Here is a 20,598-nt window from a genome sequence, read left to right as displayed (position 1 = left end):
ATCATGACCTGAGCCGAAGGCAGCGGTTTAACCCACTGAGCCACCCAGGCGCCCCTAGGCAACTATTTCTTAAATGCAATGCCCATATGCATGATCCTTAATGTAACAAATTAACAAACTCTTTTTTACTTTGAATATATCAAAGTAAAAACTTCTGTTATATATACACCATTATTAAGATAATAAAAAGTCAGGCAACAAGCTAGGAGAAAATAAAGGGAAATCATATTTTATTAAGATCTAAGGGGCACCTGGGTCACTCAGTCATTTAAGCGTCTGACTCTTGATTTTGGCTCAGGTCAAGATCTCAGGGTTGTGAGATCAAGTCCTTATCGAGCTCTGGATTCAGTGGGAGTCTGCTTGAGATTCTTTCCCTCTCCCACTGCCCTTTCCCCTACTTGCATGTGTTCTCTAAATAAATAAATAAAAATCTTTAAAAAAAAAAGAAAGAACTTGCACCTAAAATATATGCAGAACTCTCAAAACTCAATAATAAGAAAACACACAGCCCATAAAAAAATTTGACAAAATGTTTGAACAAGCACTTCATCAGTGAAGGTATATGGATGGTAAATAAGCACATGGACAGATGCTCAATATCATTAGTCATTAGAGAAATGCAAATCAAAACCACAATAAGGTACCACCATACACCTGTTAGAAAAGGTAAAATTTAAATGACCACACCCACTGCTGGTGAGGCTGTTACTGGAGCACCTAGAATGCTCATATACAGCTGGTAGAAATGTTAACAGTCAAATCTCTTAGAAAAACAGTTTGGTAATCTCTCAAAAATTTAGACATGTATCTACATATGATCTGCCCATTTCCCTTTCAATATTTACCTAAAAATGAAGCATATGTCTATATAAAGACTTATACTTGAAAGTTTACAGAAGCTTTCTTTGCAATAGCCCCAAACTGGTCATAACTTAAAGGTCCATCAACAGGCTTAAGGATAGATTGTGCTATACCCATACACGGAATAATAGTAAGCAATAAAAAGAAAGAACTTCTTTCATTTAGCATAATGTCCTCCAAGTTCTTCCACACTTTTGCAAATGGCAGGATTTCCTCCTTTTGGAAGTCTGAATAATATCCCGTGTGTGTGTATATATTTTTTTTTTATTTGTATATCCACTTGTATATCATGTATATGTGTATCTTTATCCATGCATATATAGGTATTTTCTTTATCCATTAGTCCACTGAGGGACATTAGGTTACTTCTGCGTCTTGCCTATACTTATGCGAGGACTCTAAAATAGCCAAATGCACAGAAATAAAGAACAGAATGGTGGCTGCCAGGGACTGCTGTAAAGGGGAAACGGGGCAGTATTAGTCCAAGAGTGCAAAGTTCAAATTGTGCACAATAAGTCCTAGAGATCTACTGTACAGTATAGAGTCTGCATTTAATAATCCTGAGTTATATACTTCAAATTATACTTATTTAATAATCCTGTGTTATATACTTAAAAATCCATTAAGTGGCTAGATATTAAATGTTATCACATAAGTAAATAAATGAAGAGGGCAGTGGAAACTTCTGGAAGTGAAGGATAGGTTTACAGCATAAATTGTGGTGATGGCTTCAAGGATTTATACTTCTCTCCAAGTCTTGTCAAGTTGCATGTGTTAAATGTACACAGCTTTTCGTATTCTAATTATACAATCAATAAAATGTTTTTTTAAAAAATAAGAACTATTGTTACACAATGCAACATGGTTTAATCGCAAAATAATTATGCTGAGTGAAAAAAGCCATACAAAACTAATAGATACTGTATGATAAAGTATATAAAATTCTTTTTTTTTAATGTATTCTATAAGATTTTGAAAAATGCAAACTCATAGCCTGAAAGCAGAACAGTGCTTGCCTGGGGATTGAGGAAGGGCAACAGGTAGAAGCATGAGAGAGAAATTACAAAGTGGTACACCCAAAAACTTTGGGGGCTGTTTTTTATCATCTTGATTAATGATATTTCACTTGTATATTCATTTGTCAAAACATCAAATTGTACACTTTAAATATGCAATGCATTATGTATCGCAACATTTTCTTTTTTTTTTTTAAAGTGGCATTAGTTTCTGCAGGAGACTACATTATAAATAGGGCATAAGGAGGGAGAGATGAAGTACAGACTACTCTCTCAAGCAGTTTAGTTTTAGACTGGAAGAGGGAGACCAAAATAACCAGATAGAAAGTTGGGTTAATGTATTTTAAGATGGGAGGAGTTTAAGTATATTTATTTGCCACAGAAAAGAAGTAAGTGGAGAGAACAGAGTTGAAAATGTAGGAGTCAAGAGTCAGCTGATTGTGGGCTGAAAAACCTATGAAGAAAAAGAAGTCTTGAGTAGGAGGAATCTTACAGGTACACAGGCAGGTATATTTTGTTTTGGGGGTGGAATGTGCAGGACTGGACTAAAGAGTCGGTAGAGATTCAGTCATTCATTCTATCTCTTCAGTTTTTAGAAAGAATGAGGTATGAGAGGGGTGGGATACGAAAGAGGAATAGTGGAGTTTTGGAAGACCCACTGGCCACAGCACTGGCTACAGTGGTTGGAGAGAAACTTCCATCTGGGAGCATTCATCTGTAACAGAATGGCAGACCATAAATATTTTAAGTCAACAAAATAACTATCATTTATGCATGTACACAATGGATTATTATCTACCAGTTCTTCCCTGCTCTCTCTGCCCCTAACCAAATTTCACTTATGTGCTAATCTTTCTGCTGAGCCCATGCCCTTTTCCCTCAACACACATTGTAACAAACTTTTTAATTTTATTGGGAAATACTTCTAACATACACATGAAGATAGAGAATACTTTAGTGAACAGCAATGTTCTACCATCCAACTTTATCAAATCTTAACACTCACTATCCCACACTGCCCTCACCTAACACAATCCGTAGACCAAATACAGGGTTACTGGACAAGAGAGGTTTCATCACCAGCAAACATCAACAGGCTCACGTACTTTTCACATTTCATACATTTCATGAATAATGCCCAGAGCACCTCTGAGAACTTCAGTATTTCTGTGGGTAGGCACAAACCAAATATGGCCAGAAATGGCCACTGGCAAACTAATTAGGTGGTTCCCCTGAAATGAACTATTAATATGTTAAAGCAATGCAAATTAGATCACACCCACAGGTCCTAGGTCTGGAAAAAAATGCTCTGGCAAAGTATGAATTTTTAATAAAAATGGTAATTATGATTCACAGCACGGATCCTATTTTTCTTTAGCATTCTTATGTTCACTGCCACTTTGGCGTTGGTAAACATGGGAAGGTTAATAAAAAATATTTTTCTCCACCTCATGTAAAATTTCTGTAGCTGAAAGAATGAAGTCAGTTTCTAAAGAAAGAGCTTTATTCTTTAAGCAGCCATAAATCAGCCATTAAGTAGAAACAAAAACCAAACCAAACCACGGTCTAAATGACAGAGATATTACCTGCCAGAACAGACTGTGGGCATCTCCTCTCAGAAGTTCGACTGTATCCCCTGCCTGGATATGCAGTGGGGGTCCTTCATGAAGAGCTGGGAGCGGTAGTCCTGTATAGTTCTTAATGACCTGCATCTTTGGTAAGCCTGAAAATAAGCAACACAACTTTTGGAATTGAGAAAATAATGACATGTGAAGCCTGAATGTACTTTAAAGTAAGAACAGGGCCATTAACATTACCAAGGTTTAATAGCACCAAGGCCACGTAAACATCTGAAGTAACTAAAATGGAATGCTTTTCAGCCTTCTTATTTGAGAAGGTAATGGAATAAGACACATATTTATCTCCAGATCCCTTACATACTTTTCCTCTCCCTCACCATCAATCTCTTTTTAGTTGAAAAAATATTTCTTTCAGCTGATGCCTGCTTCATAAAAAACATATCACGTACAGTTTAATGGAAAAGAATCAATTTTTTCATCAACTCTATCCTTTCTGCCTATTACTTTCCTCTTGGGCACTGGCTGATTTCATCACTAAGGAGGCTCACCTTTTCTGTGTATGTATCACCGTGCCCAGTATAAGGCTCATATCTTAAGGTTATCTTTGTAATTCAAAAGCAAAAAGGTGATGGATGTGCCGCGGCAATACTTAAGGCATTTATATGGAGAAATTCTTCAGGCTCAAATTTAGGCTTGCAAAACAGACCCAATAAAGGGAACATGTCTAAGCCAATAGCATCAACAACACTTGAAATACAGATCTATCCTTTTTCTTTGTATTTCGAAGAAAGTGCAATGAAGGTCTTAGTTCAATATTTCATTTCTGAGAACAGCTTCAACTGCACCCAAGCCTAACTACACCGATACTGGTCACAAATGGACAACTTCACAGTCACCTTTTCATTTATAGTGAGATGCTCCCTCCTGTGAGAGAGAACACTCATAAACATGACATTTGGTGCCCATTCAGGGACTTGAGCCATTGCTTATTACACATATCAAGACTTTTTATTCCAATGATTGACCATGGTAAAGCTGCAACTTGCTGGAAATGCTATGCCCAATAGAGTAGGAGCATGCGTGGTGGCCCTTCAGTTCTAGATGTCCAAGTTACCTAGAAAAGGTTGTCCAGGTTACACAGACCTCAATACCTACATGAAATGCTCCTGCAAACAATTTAATAGAGTCCTCATGATCCTCTTTCAACAACCATCCCAGATGAAAGAAAGCAACTAGAGTTGTAAATTAGGCAAAACTGAAAAGCGTTAGTCAAGACCTTCTTATCAACTCATCCATCAGAAGGCAGGAGGACTGAAAAACGTTGGGCCCTTCACCCCAATTTAGCTGCTGTAACTGCTGAGGCATGTTTCGAGTTGCTACATCGCCCCTTTGCTTCAGTTCTTGTGCCCCAGAACCCCTGGAGGGATGACTTTCATCCCACATCTTCCATGGAGTGTTTCCCGACCAGACGCCCTTACACAAACAGCAGACTTGAGTGTCTTTCCCAAAAACAACACTTGACAGAACTCTTCTCAGTCAAGTGTTTATCAGACTTGTTCTCAACACACAGTATATGCCTTGAGTAGAGAAAAAAAGCTTATTTTATGTTTTCTATCAAGTTGCTGTTGTTTATTTTATATGAGACCTAAATATTTCCTGCACACAACTGATTTAGAAGTTCCAAAGTTGGAAGAGGATGCAGCCTAAAGTAGAATTTTAGTCTGGTCTGAACAACAGTTATTCCATGTTGTGGGGCCAGAGTTGTGGTTAGCCTCAGTTTTGTTTTGTTTTTTTTTTAAGATTTTATTTATTTATTTGGAAGAGAGAGAGAGATCACAAGTAGACAGAGAGGCAGGCAGAGAGAGGCAGCAGAGAGTGCTCTGCTGAGCAGAGAGCCGATGCAGGGCTTGATCCCAGGACCCTGAGATCATGACCTGAGCCGAAGGCAGAGGCTTAACCCACTGAGCCACCCAGGGGCCCCTAGCCTCAATTTTGTTGAACATTCTTAGAATAAGGAAAGCATTTCATTAGTAGGGTCCCTTGATAATTTGTTTTTATGTCAATTTTAAAATAAAGGCTGAAGACAAGGAATAAGAGTTTTTAAACCTGAAATAACTGATGTGGCCTCAAAGACTGGGACAGTGAAATGCTTGGAAGGGCTTTGGCCTTCCCTGCATAGACCCACAGAGACAAAACCAAGCAGTGCCTGATGGAAACAATACATCTGTGATTGCCAACATGACCAACTTAGTCCATTCTCAAGAACATGGCTGAAAAACCATAAAATGTCTAGAGAAAAAAAAAAATGACATCTCACCAACCGTATATAAATTAGAGGTTAACATATGGCATACCCAGTTGACAAAGAAGGCTGTGAAATGTAAGACATGGAATAATGCTGCCTTATTTATCTTTTTTGATGGACTGGAATGCCCATTACACATAGCCTACTAAAATCCTACTTAAAATTTCAAGTCTTACATATATTAATATGCTCTGGTCAGGAAATGAGGCCTCAGTAGTCTTAAAGCTTACTTAGAACTAAGTCGTTTTTGAAATGATGGACTTGGTTTTTTTAGTCTTACTTATTGCTAAATTTTTCATTTATCATATCTCTTCTACTATAACTTTCTTCTTGGTTATGAACTTCACTTGGGAAGTTGATCTAGTAAGCACACTAGCATAGGGTATGTTGCTGACCTCATTCCTAAAACAGAATTGTGTGCTCTTTGCCAAGAGTGATGGTTGAAGTCAACAAAACAAAGAGGCAACCCACGGAATGGGAGAAGATATTTGCAAATGACAGTACAGACAAAAGGTTGATATCCAGGATCTATCAAGAACTCCTCAAACTCAACACACACAAAACAGATAATCATATCAAAAAATGGGCAGAAGATATGAACAGACACTTCTCCAATGAAGACATACAAATGGCTATCAGACACATGAAAAAATGTTCATCGTCACTAGCCATCAGGGAGATTCAAATTAAAACTACATTGAGATACCACCTGACACCAGTTAGAATGGCCAAAATTAGCAAGACAGGAAACAACGTGTGTTGGAGAGGATGTGGAGAAAGGGGAACCCTCTTACACTGTTGGTGGGAATGCAAGTTGGTGCAGCCGCTTTGGAGAACAGTGTGGAGATTCCTCAAGAAATTAAGAATAGAGCTTCCCTATGACCCTGCAATTGCACTGCTGGGTATTTACCCCAAAGATACAGATGTAGTGAAAAGAAGAGCCATCTGTACCCCAATGTTTATTGCAGCAATGGCCATGGTCACCAAACTGTGGAAAGAACCAAGATGCCCTTCAACGGATGAATGGATAAGGAAGATGTGGTACATATACACAATGGAGTATTATGCCTCCATCAGAAAGGATGAATACCCAACTTTTGTAGCAACATGGACGGGACTGGAAGAGATTATGCTGAGCAAAATAAGTCAAGCAGAGAGAGTCAAGTATCATATGGTCTCAATTATTTGTGGAGCATAACAAAGAACATGGTGGACATGGGGAGATGGAGAGGAGAGGGAGTTGAGGGAAACTGGAAGGGGAGATGAACCATGAGAGACTATGGACTCTGAAAAACAACCAGAGGATTTTGAAGGGGTGGGGGGGGGTGGGAGGTTGAGGAACCAGGTGGTAGGTAATAGGGAGGGCACGTACTGCATGGAGCACTGGGTGTGGTGCAAAAACAATGAACACTGTTACGCTGAAAATAAAGAAATTAAAAAAAAAAATTGATGGTTGAGCCCGGGTAATAGCCAAAAGACACTGCTACTAACTTGAGTTCGGCCATAAGTGACTTTCAAAATACAGCATTTATTTGATTCCCATTTTTTTGTGTGTGTGTGGGATGAGTTAGGAGTTTATAATGGAATTTATATTTTTTAGTCATTTGTTAGAATAATCTCTGGCTATTTACTTCTGATAGGTCAGCACTTCCCATTTCAGGATGATCTATCATCAGGTCAACAGAGCTCCAGAGATCAAAGAATAAAAGGGATCGAGCAAGGCCACTGTGACGTAATGAATTCTGACACCTTGACCTTGCTGCTGGTGCTTGCATATAATAGGAGTGCTAGGATACTGGTGTTCTGAATGGCTTATATTCCTCCTTTTTATAGAAAGAAAGAAAGAAAGAAAGGGAGGGAGGGAAAGACAGACGGACAAGGTAACATTGCTAAGAAGGTGAACATAATCCCATTAATGGATAGATAAAAATGCAATTAAAATAAGAAGAGAGATTGGGTTAAACTTCACGTCAGCACTCAACCATCAATATAATTGTTAACACAGTCTAACGCCAGGCAGGCATCGCACCTCATAAATGAGATCAAGAATGGAGAAGAAATTAGATTTACAGATCCTCATATTTCAAATAGCCATTTAGTGTTGATTTACTGCAGGTTTTCCTCTCTCCTTATAAAATATTCCTGACAGGTTCTTTTTTTTTTTTAATTTTAAATTTTTATTTTTTTATTAACATATAATGTATTATTAGCCCTAGGGGTACAGGTCTATGAATTGTCAGGCTTACACACTTCACAGCACTCACCATAGCACATACCCACCCCAATGTCCATAACCCAACCACCTTCTCCCTAACCCCGTACCCCCAGCAACCCTCAGTTTGTTTTGTGAGATTAAGAGTCTCTTATGGTTTGTCTCCCTCTCCCTGACAGGCTCTAACCCCTTTTTAAAAATGTCCAGCAGAGAACATTCACTACATGTTTTTATAACTCATTGGGGTGTATAGTTTATTAACAAACTCTATCTAAAATTTACTACAAAATCTCTCTGTACCTTCTCTCCATTGACCTGCCTCCTTCCATCTGGAGTTATGCTGCAGGTGGCAAATCTCCTTTTTATACATTAGCCTTTCAAAATTTGTTCAGGCTTAAAATCCCTAGTTACTCATAGTTTCCTTTAGCCATCCATACGTCAAGGAATTCTAAAATGCAAAGCATTATAAATCTACAAAAGTAGATGACAGTTTTCCTCACTAACTCTGATCAATCAGAAATAAATAACCACAGTTATTCTAAAAACTGATTTTAAAAATATAAATTCCATTATATTATAAAATTACAACTCATCCCAGAAAACATTTCTTTCCTCTTGGGTAACACAGGCTCAAGCATTGTTCAGTTTCTTTCTATTCCAGAATAGCATTTATAGTGCATAGACTGGTATAGTTACAGGGCTGCTCATTGAAATCTGAAAATTTATCATGCAACTACCTTCAGATATTAAATGCAAAAAATCATATATAATTCCAACATGTACAGTTAAGCAATGTAGGAAGTTCCCAAAACTTTATATAATGACTTATCTTTATCTAAAGGAATATAATTAAAATGGCTAAGACTAATTAGTGCTCCTGCCAAATGTTATTTTAGCTGGTTTCATTCCCTACAGCAAATACTTTGCTGTGCAGCTAACTACATCCTTGATATATAACTTCTGGACAGTTTTGCCCTTTAACTTTTGTTCACACTAGTCATTATACTTAGTCTTAAATCAGACAAGATTCCCAAGTCATCTTATGCATGAATTAACAAACTGAAGAATCGGCAATATTAAAATTATGGCTATACTCCAGTATCAGTCATCAGGTTCCAGTTAAATAAAACTGAAGCCAATGTAATTACAAGGCATGCTAGAGCTTTCCAAAACAATATGCAAGTGAAGGGGATCTGAAGCAAGATTTCCTTCCAAGTTTGAATCCAATGCCACTAAGAATGACACATGCCAAGAAATTTTAAAAAAATAATTTTTTAAAGTTAATTCTAAGCAGAACGCTATCTAAAAGTTTGCCAGATATAAACTATTTCATGGACAATTTTCACATAAACCCTCAAAATTCAATGAACAGCCTACTGTACCACTATCAACCACTTGGTTTCTAAGAAGAGTGATGGCCACAACATAGATTAGTGTTTGTACACAATGCTGATAACCACTGTCCTAACCAAGGGTCTTCCCCGGGGCAATAACTTAGAGAAGAGTTAGATAAGTGGGCTGTCCATAAGGTGCTGGCCTTTCACCTCTGAGGCCTAATTTAAAAACTAAACACAGCCACATTAAAAAATAATTACTTCTACAAGATGCCGGGAGAATATATTGATTTACCCTAGGAAACTGATTACAAGCATGACATATTCATTCCTTCCTTCAATGTCCTGAGCACTCCATGAGTTCTGGGAATGGTGGATTGACAAGCGAGCAAGGATGTGCTTCCTACCCTCAAAGAGCCTACCATCTACTAATGAAGCAGGTAAACTCAAACACAATACAAGTGGGCATAGGCTCTGGTCCAGTGGGAAATTTTTCAAAATATGCCTGTCAAAAATTTCAGGGAAAAGGGGCTCCTGGGTGGCTCAGTGGATTAAGCTGCTACCTTCGGCTCAGGTCATGATCTCAGGGTCCTGGGATTGAGCCCCGCATCGGGCTCTCTGCTCCGCAGGGAGCCTGCTTCCTCCTCTCTCTCTCTGCCTGCCTCTCTGTCTACTTGTGATCTCTCTCTCTGTCAAATAAATAAAATCTTTAAAAAAAAATTTTCAGGGAATGTATTTTGTAAGTATCTAGTATACTTTTATGTTGCTTTAAGTTTCCTAGCTAGGTGTGGTTTCCAAATCCTAGCTAGGTTTGGAAATCACACTTAGTGGGTGCATGAGCAATTCATCATGACCAACAACTAGTGGTTCCAAACATGCTTTCAAGAAAGCTGCAGCGAAATAAAACCTTCCTAGCTAAACTCTCTTCACATTAATGTCTGGGCTCTTCCTGACAGAAGTTCACAATCAAACCATCATGTCTGGTGACCAGCCTGAGCAGAATGAGCAACGGGCAAGTTAGGTAGCTAGGATGCTGGGCTTCCCCTGCCTACCACATCTCCAACCAAGCAATGCATTTCCACTCACTTGTTGGTCTTCATAGAGAAGCAAAAGGAGCCTCATAATGGAAACCATCTGTTACAACAGAAACAGACAATTTGGTGGAAAACAAACTGGTCTAAAGAACTAATTGTTCACGAAGGGAACACTCCCTATCAATGACTTCAAAAATTTTTACCCCGAGAAGGCTACTCTTTCCTTTTAAAAACAATGATGAATCAGATGAAGGAAATAGCACTGTCATTCCTCATATAAAAACAAGGATCAGACAGATACACGTTCCTCCACTGTATAAACACTGACTACTCACTCTTTGGCACTACTTATGGGAGTATTAGTAAATCAGGGGTGAAACATATAATACCTTCTGAAAGTTTCTTTTTTCCCCTCCACTCACTAAAAAGATTTTACAGGCTACCAAACATAAAACTCACTATAAAATTTCACGTGTTATTTTAAAATCCACACAAATTTAATATTCTGTTCCACCAAATATGTGTTTTCGTGAAAAGAAATGTTTCCCTAAACTCCTCAAGTAAGATTAAAGCTCTACAAGAATGTGCCATTTGTCATACCCCTCAAAAATGACCCCTACCCAGGGGTGTGAGGAGTCCAGTTAAAAACAACTTGAGCTATCGCAACATCTTCTTTGAAGATAGAAAAAAGAACACAATCACGTGATTTCAAAGTAAGAACATTACCACCTACTTGAACCACCTCATCTTCTACCATGTAAAACTCAAATTCAAAGTGGTAAATAAAAATGTCTGAGGTCAAACAGCTGGCTAGAAGCAGAACTGTAACTAGAACCCCATACACCAACTGCTAGTTCAGTTCTCCTGGCTGAAGGCTTGTCATTGTCTGAAATCTGCAGACACCAGGACTGTGGCAGAGAAGAGGTCTCCTATACATGTTTGGGGATCATCTGAATCCCTGTTGGGTGTCCAGCATTATCCTGGGAGCAGGAGAAGAGGTAGAACTCTCCTTCAAGTGGTCAAAGACTGTGTGCTCCCCAAGATTAGTTGAATTCTAGGAGGAAGTAGAGAGTCCTACTGGTATATTCTAAAGACAGGGCTTCAAATCTCCTCAATGACCAGAACAAACAGTACTCTCAGTGCCTGGAACGTCCACACACAGTTCTGTGGACCTGTGGACAAGTAGCCACATGTGGTTCTTTCTACAGAAAGTTTTAATCACATAAACCACATCACTCTGCTATTATGACAGCACCTGAGTACCTCAGGGAGGTTAGTGATTAAGCCAAAGGTTGTTATAAAGCTGCTGAACATGTGAGGAGGCTTGAAAGAAGACAGTCCAAAGGGCCAGACCTCAATGGAAGGTGAGAAACAAGCCAATCATATTTGCTACTATAGAACAGGAAAGCAGGATACAGATATATCCACTCAGCAGGGAACCATGGTTTCTGACTCCAGACAAGAGGTGACTGGCATCACTTGTTTCCAGAACTATTGGTCCTGAAAGAATACCATAAAGCCTGTTGAACTCCTCCCCTTCATGGCAAGTACTGAATCCTGGAGTGACTACTGATAAGATGTCCTGGGCCATTTTCTTACCATTCTAGCAGAAACCCCTGCCCCCAAAGCAACAGAGCACGTTTCTTTCTTGCAACCACATTCCCATAACATTTAATAGTCCAGTCCTTAAGGATATCTAAAGGACAAGACAAAATATAAGCAAAAATGGTTAAGGGCACTTTGCAATAACCCAGTTTTCATTTTTTTATTCAATGAGTTCATTCATTTATTCAACAAATAATTACAGATCTTCCATGTGCAGATACTGGCCTCGGTATAGGGAATGCAGCTGTAAATAAGACTGACATGTTCCCCTCTCATGGAGTTCATATTTTAGCAGAGTCAACAAACATAAAAACAAATGGAATTATGTAATGCCAGGGAGATGTATTATAAGGAATCATTTAGAAACACGTATGGGATTGAGAGTGACCAGGTTGTGGGTAGGGCTGAAGGTGCGAGGTTTCTTTAGGAGAAGAAATCCTAAAGCCTGAGGAGAAAGAAGTAATCATTTGAGAGGGGGTGTGGGAGGGTTGGATTTAACAGGCAAGTTGAACAATAAACATGAAGACTGAGACTGAAAAGAGCTTAGAGTACACAAGGGACAGAAAAATGATCAGTGACATTGCATGAAAGCAATTAATGAAATTCAAAATTGATATACGTAGTTTTGATGGTCTACTTTATTTTATCACTCCTTTCACACATATATCCCCTTGAAAATTTTTTAAAGATTTTTTTTTTTTTTTATTTGACAGAGAGAGAGAGAGACAGCAAGAGAAGGAACACAAGCAGGGGGAGTGGGAAAGGGAGCAGCAGACTCCCCACTGAGCAGGGAGTCCAATGCAGGGCTCAATCCCAGGATCCCGGGATCATGACCTGAGCCAAAGGCAGACGCTTAATGACTGAGCCACCCAGGCACCCTATCCTGTTGAACATTTTGAAATCTATTGAATAGGTCAGAGGTGCTCATTAACATGCTACATCTTCTTGCTGGCATCTACTTGCTATTGTCTGCACACCCAGATCATGCCACCCCCAAGAGGGGAACAATGTGACCTACTCCTCTTGTTCTTTGAGATTCACACAGCACTGCTGCTGTGTACAAAACATACACACTAGGGGAGAAGCATCTTTCTTTGTACCGTTTTGTAGAGTTGATGTATGCTGGATTGTGACCACTTTGGTGGCAACGATTACATTCTTTATCTCAATGAATTCTTTTGGAAGAAAGAAAAATGGTTAGCTCTTCCTCTTTCCCAGGAGCCGTCTTTCCAAACATGCGCATACACACATTGGATCACACCTCCAAAATGGATCTTTCGTAAACCATTTCTTTCCATCTTTATTTCTACCTCTCAGGTCAAGCATTAGCCTTCAAATTGACCTTTCCTAACCCACTCTTACAATTCTCAGCTGTCCTTCACACAGCCACACTAACGACTTTTTTAAAAGTGTAAATTCTATAATAGCATTCTCCTATTTAAAATTCTTCCCACTGCACTGAGAATTAAATCCGAGCTCTTGGACCAAACCTACCAGACCATCTGTTTCCTGGCCCCTGTTAATGCTCCAGTCATCTTGTTCTAGTTGCACACTTGCTACTGGTTTTCACCATCACTGGCCTTTTTCGCACTTGCTTAAACACCTGAGCAAGTGCATACACCCAAGACAGTCTATATTATGAACACTAATTTGTAATTCATACATTGATTTGTTTACCTCTTATGCCTCCTCTCCTGTTCTATATATTTGTACTGCCTAAGTCTGCATAATCAACATTTTCATAATCAAATTTTGCTTTTAATAATAAAAATGTTCGGTTTTTGTTGGACAAACTACCACTTTGTCACTAGTTTTGACTTGCTTTTAACTGTATTCCTTTGGGTTTTTACTTATAACTATCAATAGGATACATGTAACTGAAATTTTGCAGGAAATGAAATTTTTAATGTACAAAATTGTGAATATATTTTCTTAAAGTCCTTAATAATGACTCTCTTAATAATTTGTATTCATCCTAAATATTAAGTTAGGTAACTTGCATCATTAATGGGAAAAATACTTTATTACTATGTGCTCAAATGCTGAGTTAGCATAAGATAACACTAGTTCTGGGGTGCCTGCGTGGCTCAGTGGGTTGACGCCTCTGCCTTCGGCTCAGGTCATGATCCCGGGGTCATGGGATCGAGCCCCGCATCGGGCTCTCTGCACAGCAGGGAGTCTGCTTCCCCCTCTCTCTGCCTGCCTCTCTGCCTACTTGTGATTTCCCTCTCTGTCAAATAAATAAATAAAAATCTTAAAAAAAAAAGATAACACTAGTTCTGACAAAGAAAGTAGCATATACTTTCTAAAATAGTATGTTCTAGTCTCATCTCTCCATTCCCCTGGCCCTTCTTTATTATTCTCTTTTCTCTCAACCTCTCTCCTTCCTGTGATAAACTTGCTTGAGTAGTAGGGTACAAATCTAGTTGTATTCCCAAAAGACTCAGATGTGTGCAGATATGGTTTATTGATTTATAAGTTAAAATGAAGAGCACATGTAATCAGTATTATTGACTGGCAAACTTTGAGAGAAAACAAAGGTCTCTGGACCATCACTTCAATATGTCATTTGTTTTGTTTTGTTTTGTTTTGAGGCCAGGAGCCCTTAGATCAGAGACCTATACTCAACAGACCTACATAAAAATGCACACAGATTGCACAATCTCTTTACCCTTCTTATAAACATTCTTCTGTAATAAACTTCTGAAATAGGACAACAGAAGAGCAGGAGAGCCATTTCCTCTTTATAAAATGGCACTATACTGAAATTATTAACTTGGAAAAATGTCCAACCTGCTAAGTCTTTAAAACTTGCATGAGCCCACTTCCAAACAGCACCCACAGCCATCCCAACAGCTGGCAGGTAGCTCCGAGGTTTAGTCTCTTCCCGGTTGTTTACCTTGATTTTTTTTCCCCTCCTTAACCTTTTTATGAAATGAAAAGGTGATTCAAGTCGGATACCCCTTCATCACAAATCTTACAAATTTGTATGTGAGCAGATTGAGTAGATAAACATATCAGTTTGAAATAAAATGAATGTATAACTATTGCTTAAAACCAGTGATATTTCGTAGGAGGAGGCTAGCTGTGTATCTTCATTTGAATGTGGTAAAAATTTTTGTGTATATTCCTTTTCACTGGGGCCAAAGATCAATAATCGACATATTTATAGAAGAACATACATACACCGAAAACATTGTCCCCATCTCACGAACATTCCTTCTTAACACTATCTATAGTAAAAAGAGAAAACGATAGCAGAAACCACACTGTGTTGTATATTTTTTTGAAATACCAGCGTTCCGAAGATGGAGCTAGACTATGGATACTATATACTAACATGAATAGTGACTCTATAAAAGAAAGTTCTTAGGATAATTTAGTCAAACATTTTCATTTACATATGAAACTATGTGCATTTCCCACCAATGCATATAACTAGTTAAAAACAAAAAATGATGTTCTTCTTAACACCAATCTATCACCTAAGTAAGGGTGTGATCTTGGGTTGATTAGGAAAGAAAAGGGAAGATTATGGTAAGGTTATACATGATTATTTCAGATCTTAATACTTAATGAATAAATCACTACCTTTCCCCCACAGAACCTGGGAAAAATCAGATTCAAAATATTCCAGTGGGAATGCTAGTAAGCAACAACAGACCTATGAAAGTATTATAGGTAGTTCAGAGATTTCACTTCAAAATCTCTGCAGCCTTGGGATTATCATACTGTGAGTGTATATTTCACCTCCACCCAATAATTTGATTAGGAATACTAAAAAATTAAGATATTTGCCTATAAGATTTTATCTTTTATAATCTTTCAATGTAAGATATTTGGAAATGTAGGTAGAATATACTGACTTCAGGGATTGTGTGTGTGTGTGTGTGTGTGTTTTGCCCTTCCAACTCTTCATTTTTTTCCTCCTTCTCCTATCAGTTCAGTACTATTCTCTACCTGGTCTTTTTCTTTTTTTTTTCCTGGTCTTATTTTCCTTAAGGTTAGTCTTATTCTCTCCTTGAATTTCTAGATTCCTATCTTTTTTAATCTAAACAAAAAGCTTCAGTCATCAACCTTAGGTATCAGAATTGTTATGGTTTCAACTTGTTAAATTTAGCATAATAAGCTATTTAAATGGTTAGACACACAGTTGCTTCCAATCATCTGAAAAACAATAAAAATGAAATGGAACTCACATCCTAAAGATATAAAATATAAAAGTGGTAATTATTAAAATGTAGAGTGTAGACTACAAAGAAAACTACAAATGTTAAAATATTAAGAAATTGTGCCAAGAAGTTATGAATCATCTAGAAGGCATTACACTGGTTAAAACAGGAGTTTGCACAGAAAATATACTAAAATAGAATTTTCTGCTTTGCCTTACTTCTCAATCAGTAACACTTAACACAAAGTTCACATGTAATTACAGTCTACAAAAACACCTGAATATAACACATAATTTACTAATAGCACACTTAATTTTAAAACCAAACCACTGATTTCTCACTAACTTTATACACAAGGAAAACAGCTGACCCTAAAAATGATCTCCTGAGTTCTTGGATGGAGTCTGATCATTTCATATATACATTTCTTGCTCCTTAATTAAGACAAACTCTTCTAGACAATGAACAAAATGTCTCTTTCTGGGGCTCCTGGATGGCTCAGTGGGTTAAGCCTCTGCCTTCAACCCAGGTCATGATCTCAGGGTCCTGGGATCGAGCCCCACATTGGGCCCTATGCTGGGCAGGGAGCCTGATTCCCCTCCTCTCTCTGCCTGTTGCTCTGCCTACTTGTGATCTCTCTACTTCTGTCAAATAAATAAAAATCTTACCAAAAAAAAAAAAAAAAAAAAAGTCTCTTTCCTTGCCAGTATCTTGGCTTTTATCTCATCATAGAAGTGTTATATATCTTGAGTTGGACCATAGGAACTGGCTGCTGTTGAGTATTTTGTAAGTGCAAAGGGCAATTTTCTATGGTTGTACCTAATATGTACCAAAATAATTATTTCAATATACATACATTGAGTACCTAATATTAACGAAGTCGGAGCAAAGAGGTCTGGTTGAGCTCAAGTATGGCAACAAGTGGCATAACCCTGTGCAGAAAAGAAATCTATATATGGGCATCGGCTCTGTGGGAAACATAAATTAGTAATTCTGTGCAATAAATTCAATAAACATTTGTCGAAGTCCCCGTTTCCATCTCCCTTGGAGCTATAACTCTTTTGAAAACCTAGTTACAGAATTTGATTTCAAGTTCCAACAGTAAGGATATCCTGATTTGCGTTTTGAAGCTAGGAAATAGAATTTGTGACAGTAGAGATCCTTTTCTTTTTTTTCTTGTAAAAACTTTTTATCTCTATAGAGAAAACTATATTTTATTCATTTCAAAATCCCAAAACAATTATTTTTGTCTTTAGAGTATGGTCTAAATCATTCATCTTTGTTTTATTAACCTCAAGCACAGTGCTTGGCATGTCATTAAAACCTGGTAACAAGGAATGATTTAATTTTCAGGAGAATTTTTTACTTTATGAATGCTGAGTGTTAATTTTAAAATAAATATAAATGTGAATGGATAAAGATGTGAGATATTTACATATATAAAATGGAATATTATTCAGCCATCAAAAAGCATGAAATGTGGCCATTTGCAACAATGTGGATGGAGTTAAAGTGTATTATGCTAAGTGAAATAAGTCAGTCAGAGGAAGATAAATACCATATGATCTCACTCATACGTGGAACTTAAGAAAGAAAACAGAGGAACGTATGGGAAGGGGCAAAAGAAAAAAGGAGAGAGGGAAACAAGCCATAAATGACTCTTAACAATAGAGAACAAAATGAAGACCAATAAATTTGTCCCCATTAAAAAAGGTGCTCATTGTCAGATAGTTACTTTGGGGAGAGAAATTAAAACAATAAAATAGCCATCTATACTCTCTATGTTGGCAAAATATTGTAAATTAATAATGCTAAACACTGTTTAAGATTTAAGGAAACAGGAGATTTTTGAACAGGACCTAACAAACAGCAAAATGTTACTATCTATTGACTCTTGTTTCTTCAGATTGCATAAATCTTTCACCTTTGACCACTCTTAATAATAAACATATCTGCATCTATCATATTTTTGATATGTTTGAAATGTTTCACAGATGTATTTTTAGATTTTATACAAAGCTTCTTCATCTGGTGATGTACTACTTTGAAGAGTTTTAAATGACTTTAATGGGCAGTTTATCCTGTATGATCATGAAGGCTAGAAGGAACCCAGAAGAAAGCATATTTTCAGTGACCGTAAATTAGCAAACACAACTTGCTATGCACTGAAAGCGTGCTGCTGCTGCTCTGAACTTTATTTAGATCTCCATGATTGGACGATGTCTGGATTTGTTGAATACTAGGCAATGAATGCAGGCGCCAAGTGCTGAGCTCCTGACGAATGGGAGTTCCTTTTATATAAAAATTAGCTTAACCCCCTGTGCTGGCTGCAGAGCTGCCTCTTGTCTGTGTCTCTGGCCATCTGTGCCAGTCCTTCAATAACACTCTCAGCAAGGGTCCCCAGAGAGCAGAAAACGAGTCCCTGTCACTCCTGTGTACCTCACCTTAGCCTCAGCATAACCTATCACACACTTTTCAGGAGAGACGATCATTTCCATTCCTTGAATAATTAAAATAAGACTTGCGGTTTATAAACAAAACCATTTAACAAAGGTGAGGTCAATATGGTACACAGTGACATCTATGAGCAAATCCCACATCTATAACGTCGTGACCTAAAAATAATCTTTTTTTAAAAGCAGAATTTCAAATTTCACAAACCTATGTTCTCTGTACTTTCCCTTTCTGGCTCTTTCAGGTAATAATGAGTGTTACAGAAGAGGGCAGCCAAGAAAGAATTGTTATACACAGGGACTTAATCCTTCTTGACATTTTGTCCTGAGACTTGCCTCTGGGTATATATTCTCTTAGACACCACGGTGGTTCATATAACCTTGAACATATTACTTTTGATCTCAGTATGACACCTCCACAGAGGTCATCTGTGAGCTACAAGAGGTACAGCAAAACACATGATTCAATGCAAATACTGTGACAGAATTGTGTGATTCATACAACACATCTTATGATGAAAGTATAAGTGTATTAAGTATAAACGTGAAACAGCTGAAAATTAAAACGCAGTTTTCATACTTGTTATTCTTGATATATCCAGGTGCTTCACAGGTACTAATGAAAATATATGTCCAACAACCTCAGTACTCAGTTTATTAGTACAATCACACGATAGAAATCGCTAATTGCTCTTAATGCCGTCAAACAGGGGAAAAAAGAACTAGAAATGCTACAGCTAGGATGCTAGTTTTCATTTCGGCATACAATTTGTATGAGGATGTGAGCGTTTCATTAAAGATCATTTTGCCTCAATTCCCCTACCGGGCACAATACTTCAATATACCTTCTTAATGGAAAACACATTCTTCTTCAAGTAAATGGTCTCAGTGAAATTACTACCATGTAAATATAGAAAATACCATTATAAAACATATAGCTAGAGATGAAAAGGCTTGTTACTTCACAAAGCTATACATAGGAAACAGATTAGATAAATTCAAAGAAATTCACTTTTGTAAAGAAATGGCTACAGAGGTTCCTGTCAAAAAGAACCACTGACACTTCCAAGCATCCCACAGACACCTGCTCTTCATAAAACTCATTAAAAAACAAAAACAAAACAAAACAAAAACCCACCTGGGATTCAGAAGTTTCTTCTGTCAGGAGACAGATAATACAGCTGCTTGAGGAAGGGCTTACTTATTTATGTAAATATAACTACATGTAAGCATATAGATACAAAAATATTTTGTTTTTATACAACATTCTGGTAATATTTAGACCTCTAGCCCAGTTTAATCATATTTATTAAGGAAATCCTCATGAAGCAGCTATGTATCAGCTCCTATGTTAGGTCTTAGGGATACAGGACTACCTGGCTGTTTTCTGTTGAAGGGTTTCTCCTCACATATGAGTTAAAACATACAAAGAGTTTTCTGTAAAATCTGTTGCTCTATAAAGGCTCCAATGAGAAGCAAACAAAAGAGTGGGGAGGGTTAAACCAGACCTTTCTCATGGCCTGTCTTCACCATCTGAATAGACAAATAGCCAGAATGCAAAATGCAAAAAGGCAACTGTTCTATTTTCTTTCCCTGACCTCTACACAAAAGAAAGCTTCTAAAACATGCCAATATAAGAGGGAAAAACTCTCTTACAACTGAAATTAAAATTCTTCGGCATCTAAAAAGTATTCCAGTAGATAATCTGATTCATCGTGAATTTCCCCTCTCCACATTTTTTTTTTTTTAAAGATTTTTTATTTATTTATTTGACAGAGAGAGATCACAAGTAGGCAGAGAGGCAGGCAGAGAGAGAAGAGGAAGCAGGCTCCCTGTGGAGCAGAGAGCCCGATGCGGGGCTCGATCCCAGGACCCTGAGATCATGACCCGAGCCGAAGGCAGCGGCCCAATCCACTGAGCCACCCAGGCGCCCCTCCCCTCTCCACATTTTGACTCTGAGTTTCAGGCATGTCGAACTCCGCAATGCTTAGAAAGGGGAATTCCCTTCTTTGCAGACTTTTTCCAC

General features: G+C 37.8%; 1 protein-coding gene across 2 annotated transcripts in view; it reads right to left on the bottom strand.

Moving 5' to 3' along the window:
* Positions 1-20,598, bottom strand: part of VAV3 (vav guanine nucleotide exchange factor 3) — a 362,558-nt gene that overhangs the window by 62,075 nt on the left and 279,885 nt on the right. For both annotated transcript variants that reach the window (XM_046003440.1, XM_046003448.1), the window contains exon 20: positions 3,464-3,600. In XM_046003440.1, the coding sequence (XP_045859396.1) occupies positions 3,464-3,600 (137 nt within the window). The remainder of the gene's footprint in view (positions 1-3,463; positions 3,601-20,598) is intronic.

Source organism: Meles meles, chromosome 1 (genome assembly GCF_922984935.1).
Source record: "Meles meles chromosome 1, mMelMel3.1 paternal haplotype, whole genome shotgun sequence".
NCBI classification, from domain to species: domain Eukaryota; kingdom Metazoa; phylum Chordata; class Mammalia; order Carnivora; family Mustelidae; genus Meles; species Meles meles.
Note: the sequence above shows the minus strand (reverse complement) of the source record. Positions and strands in the feature narration are given on the sequence as shown.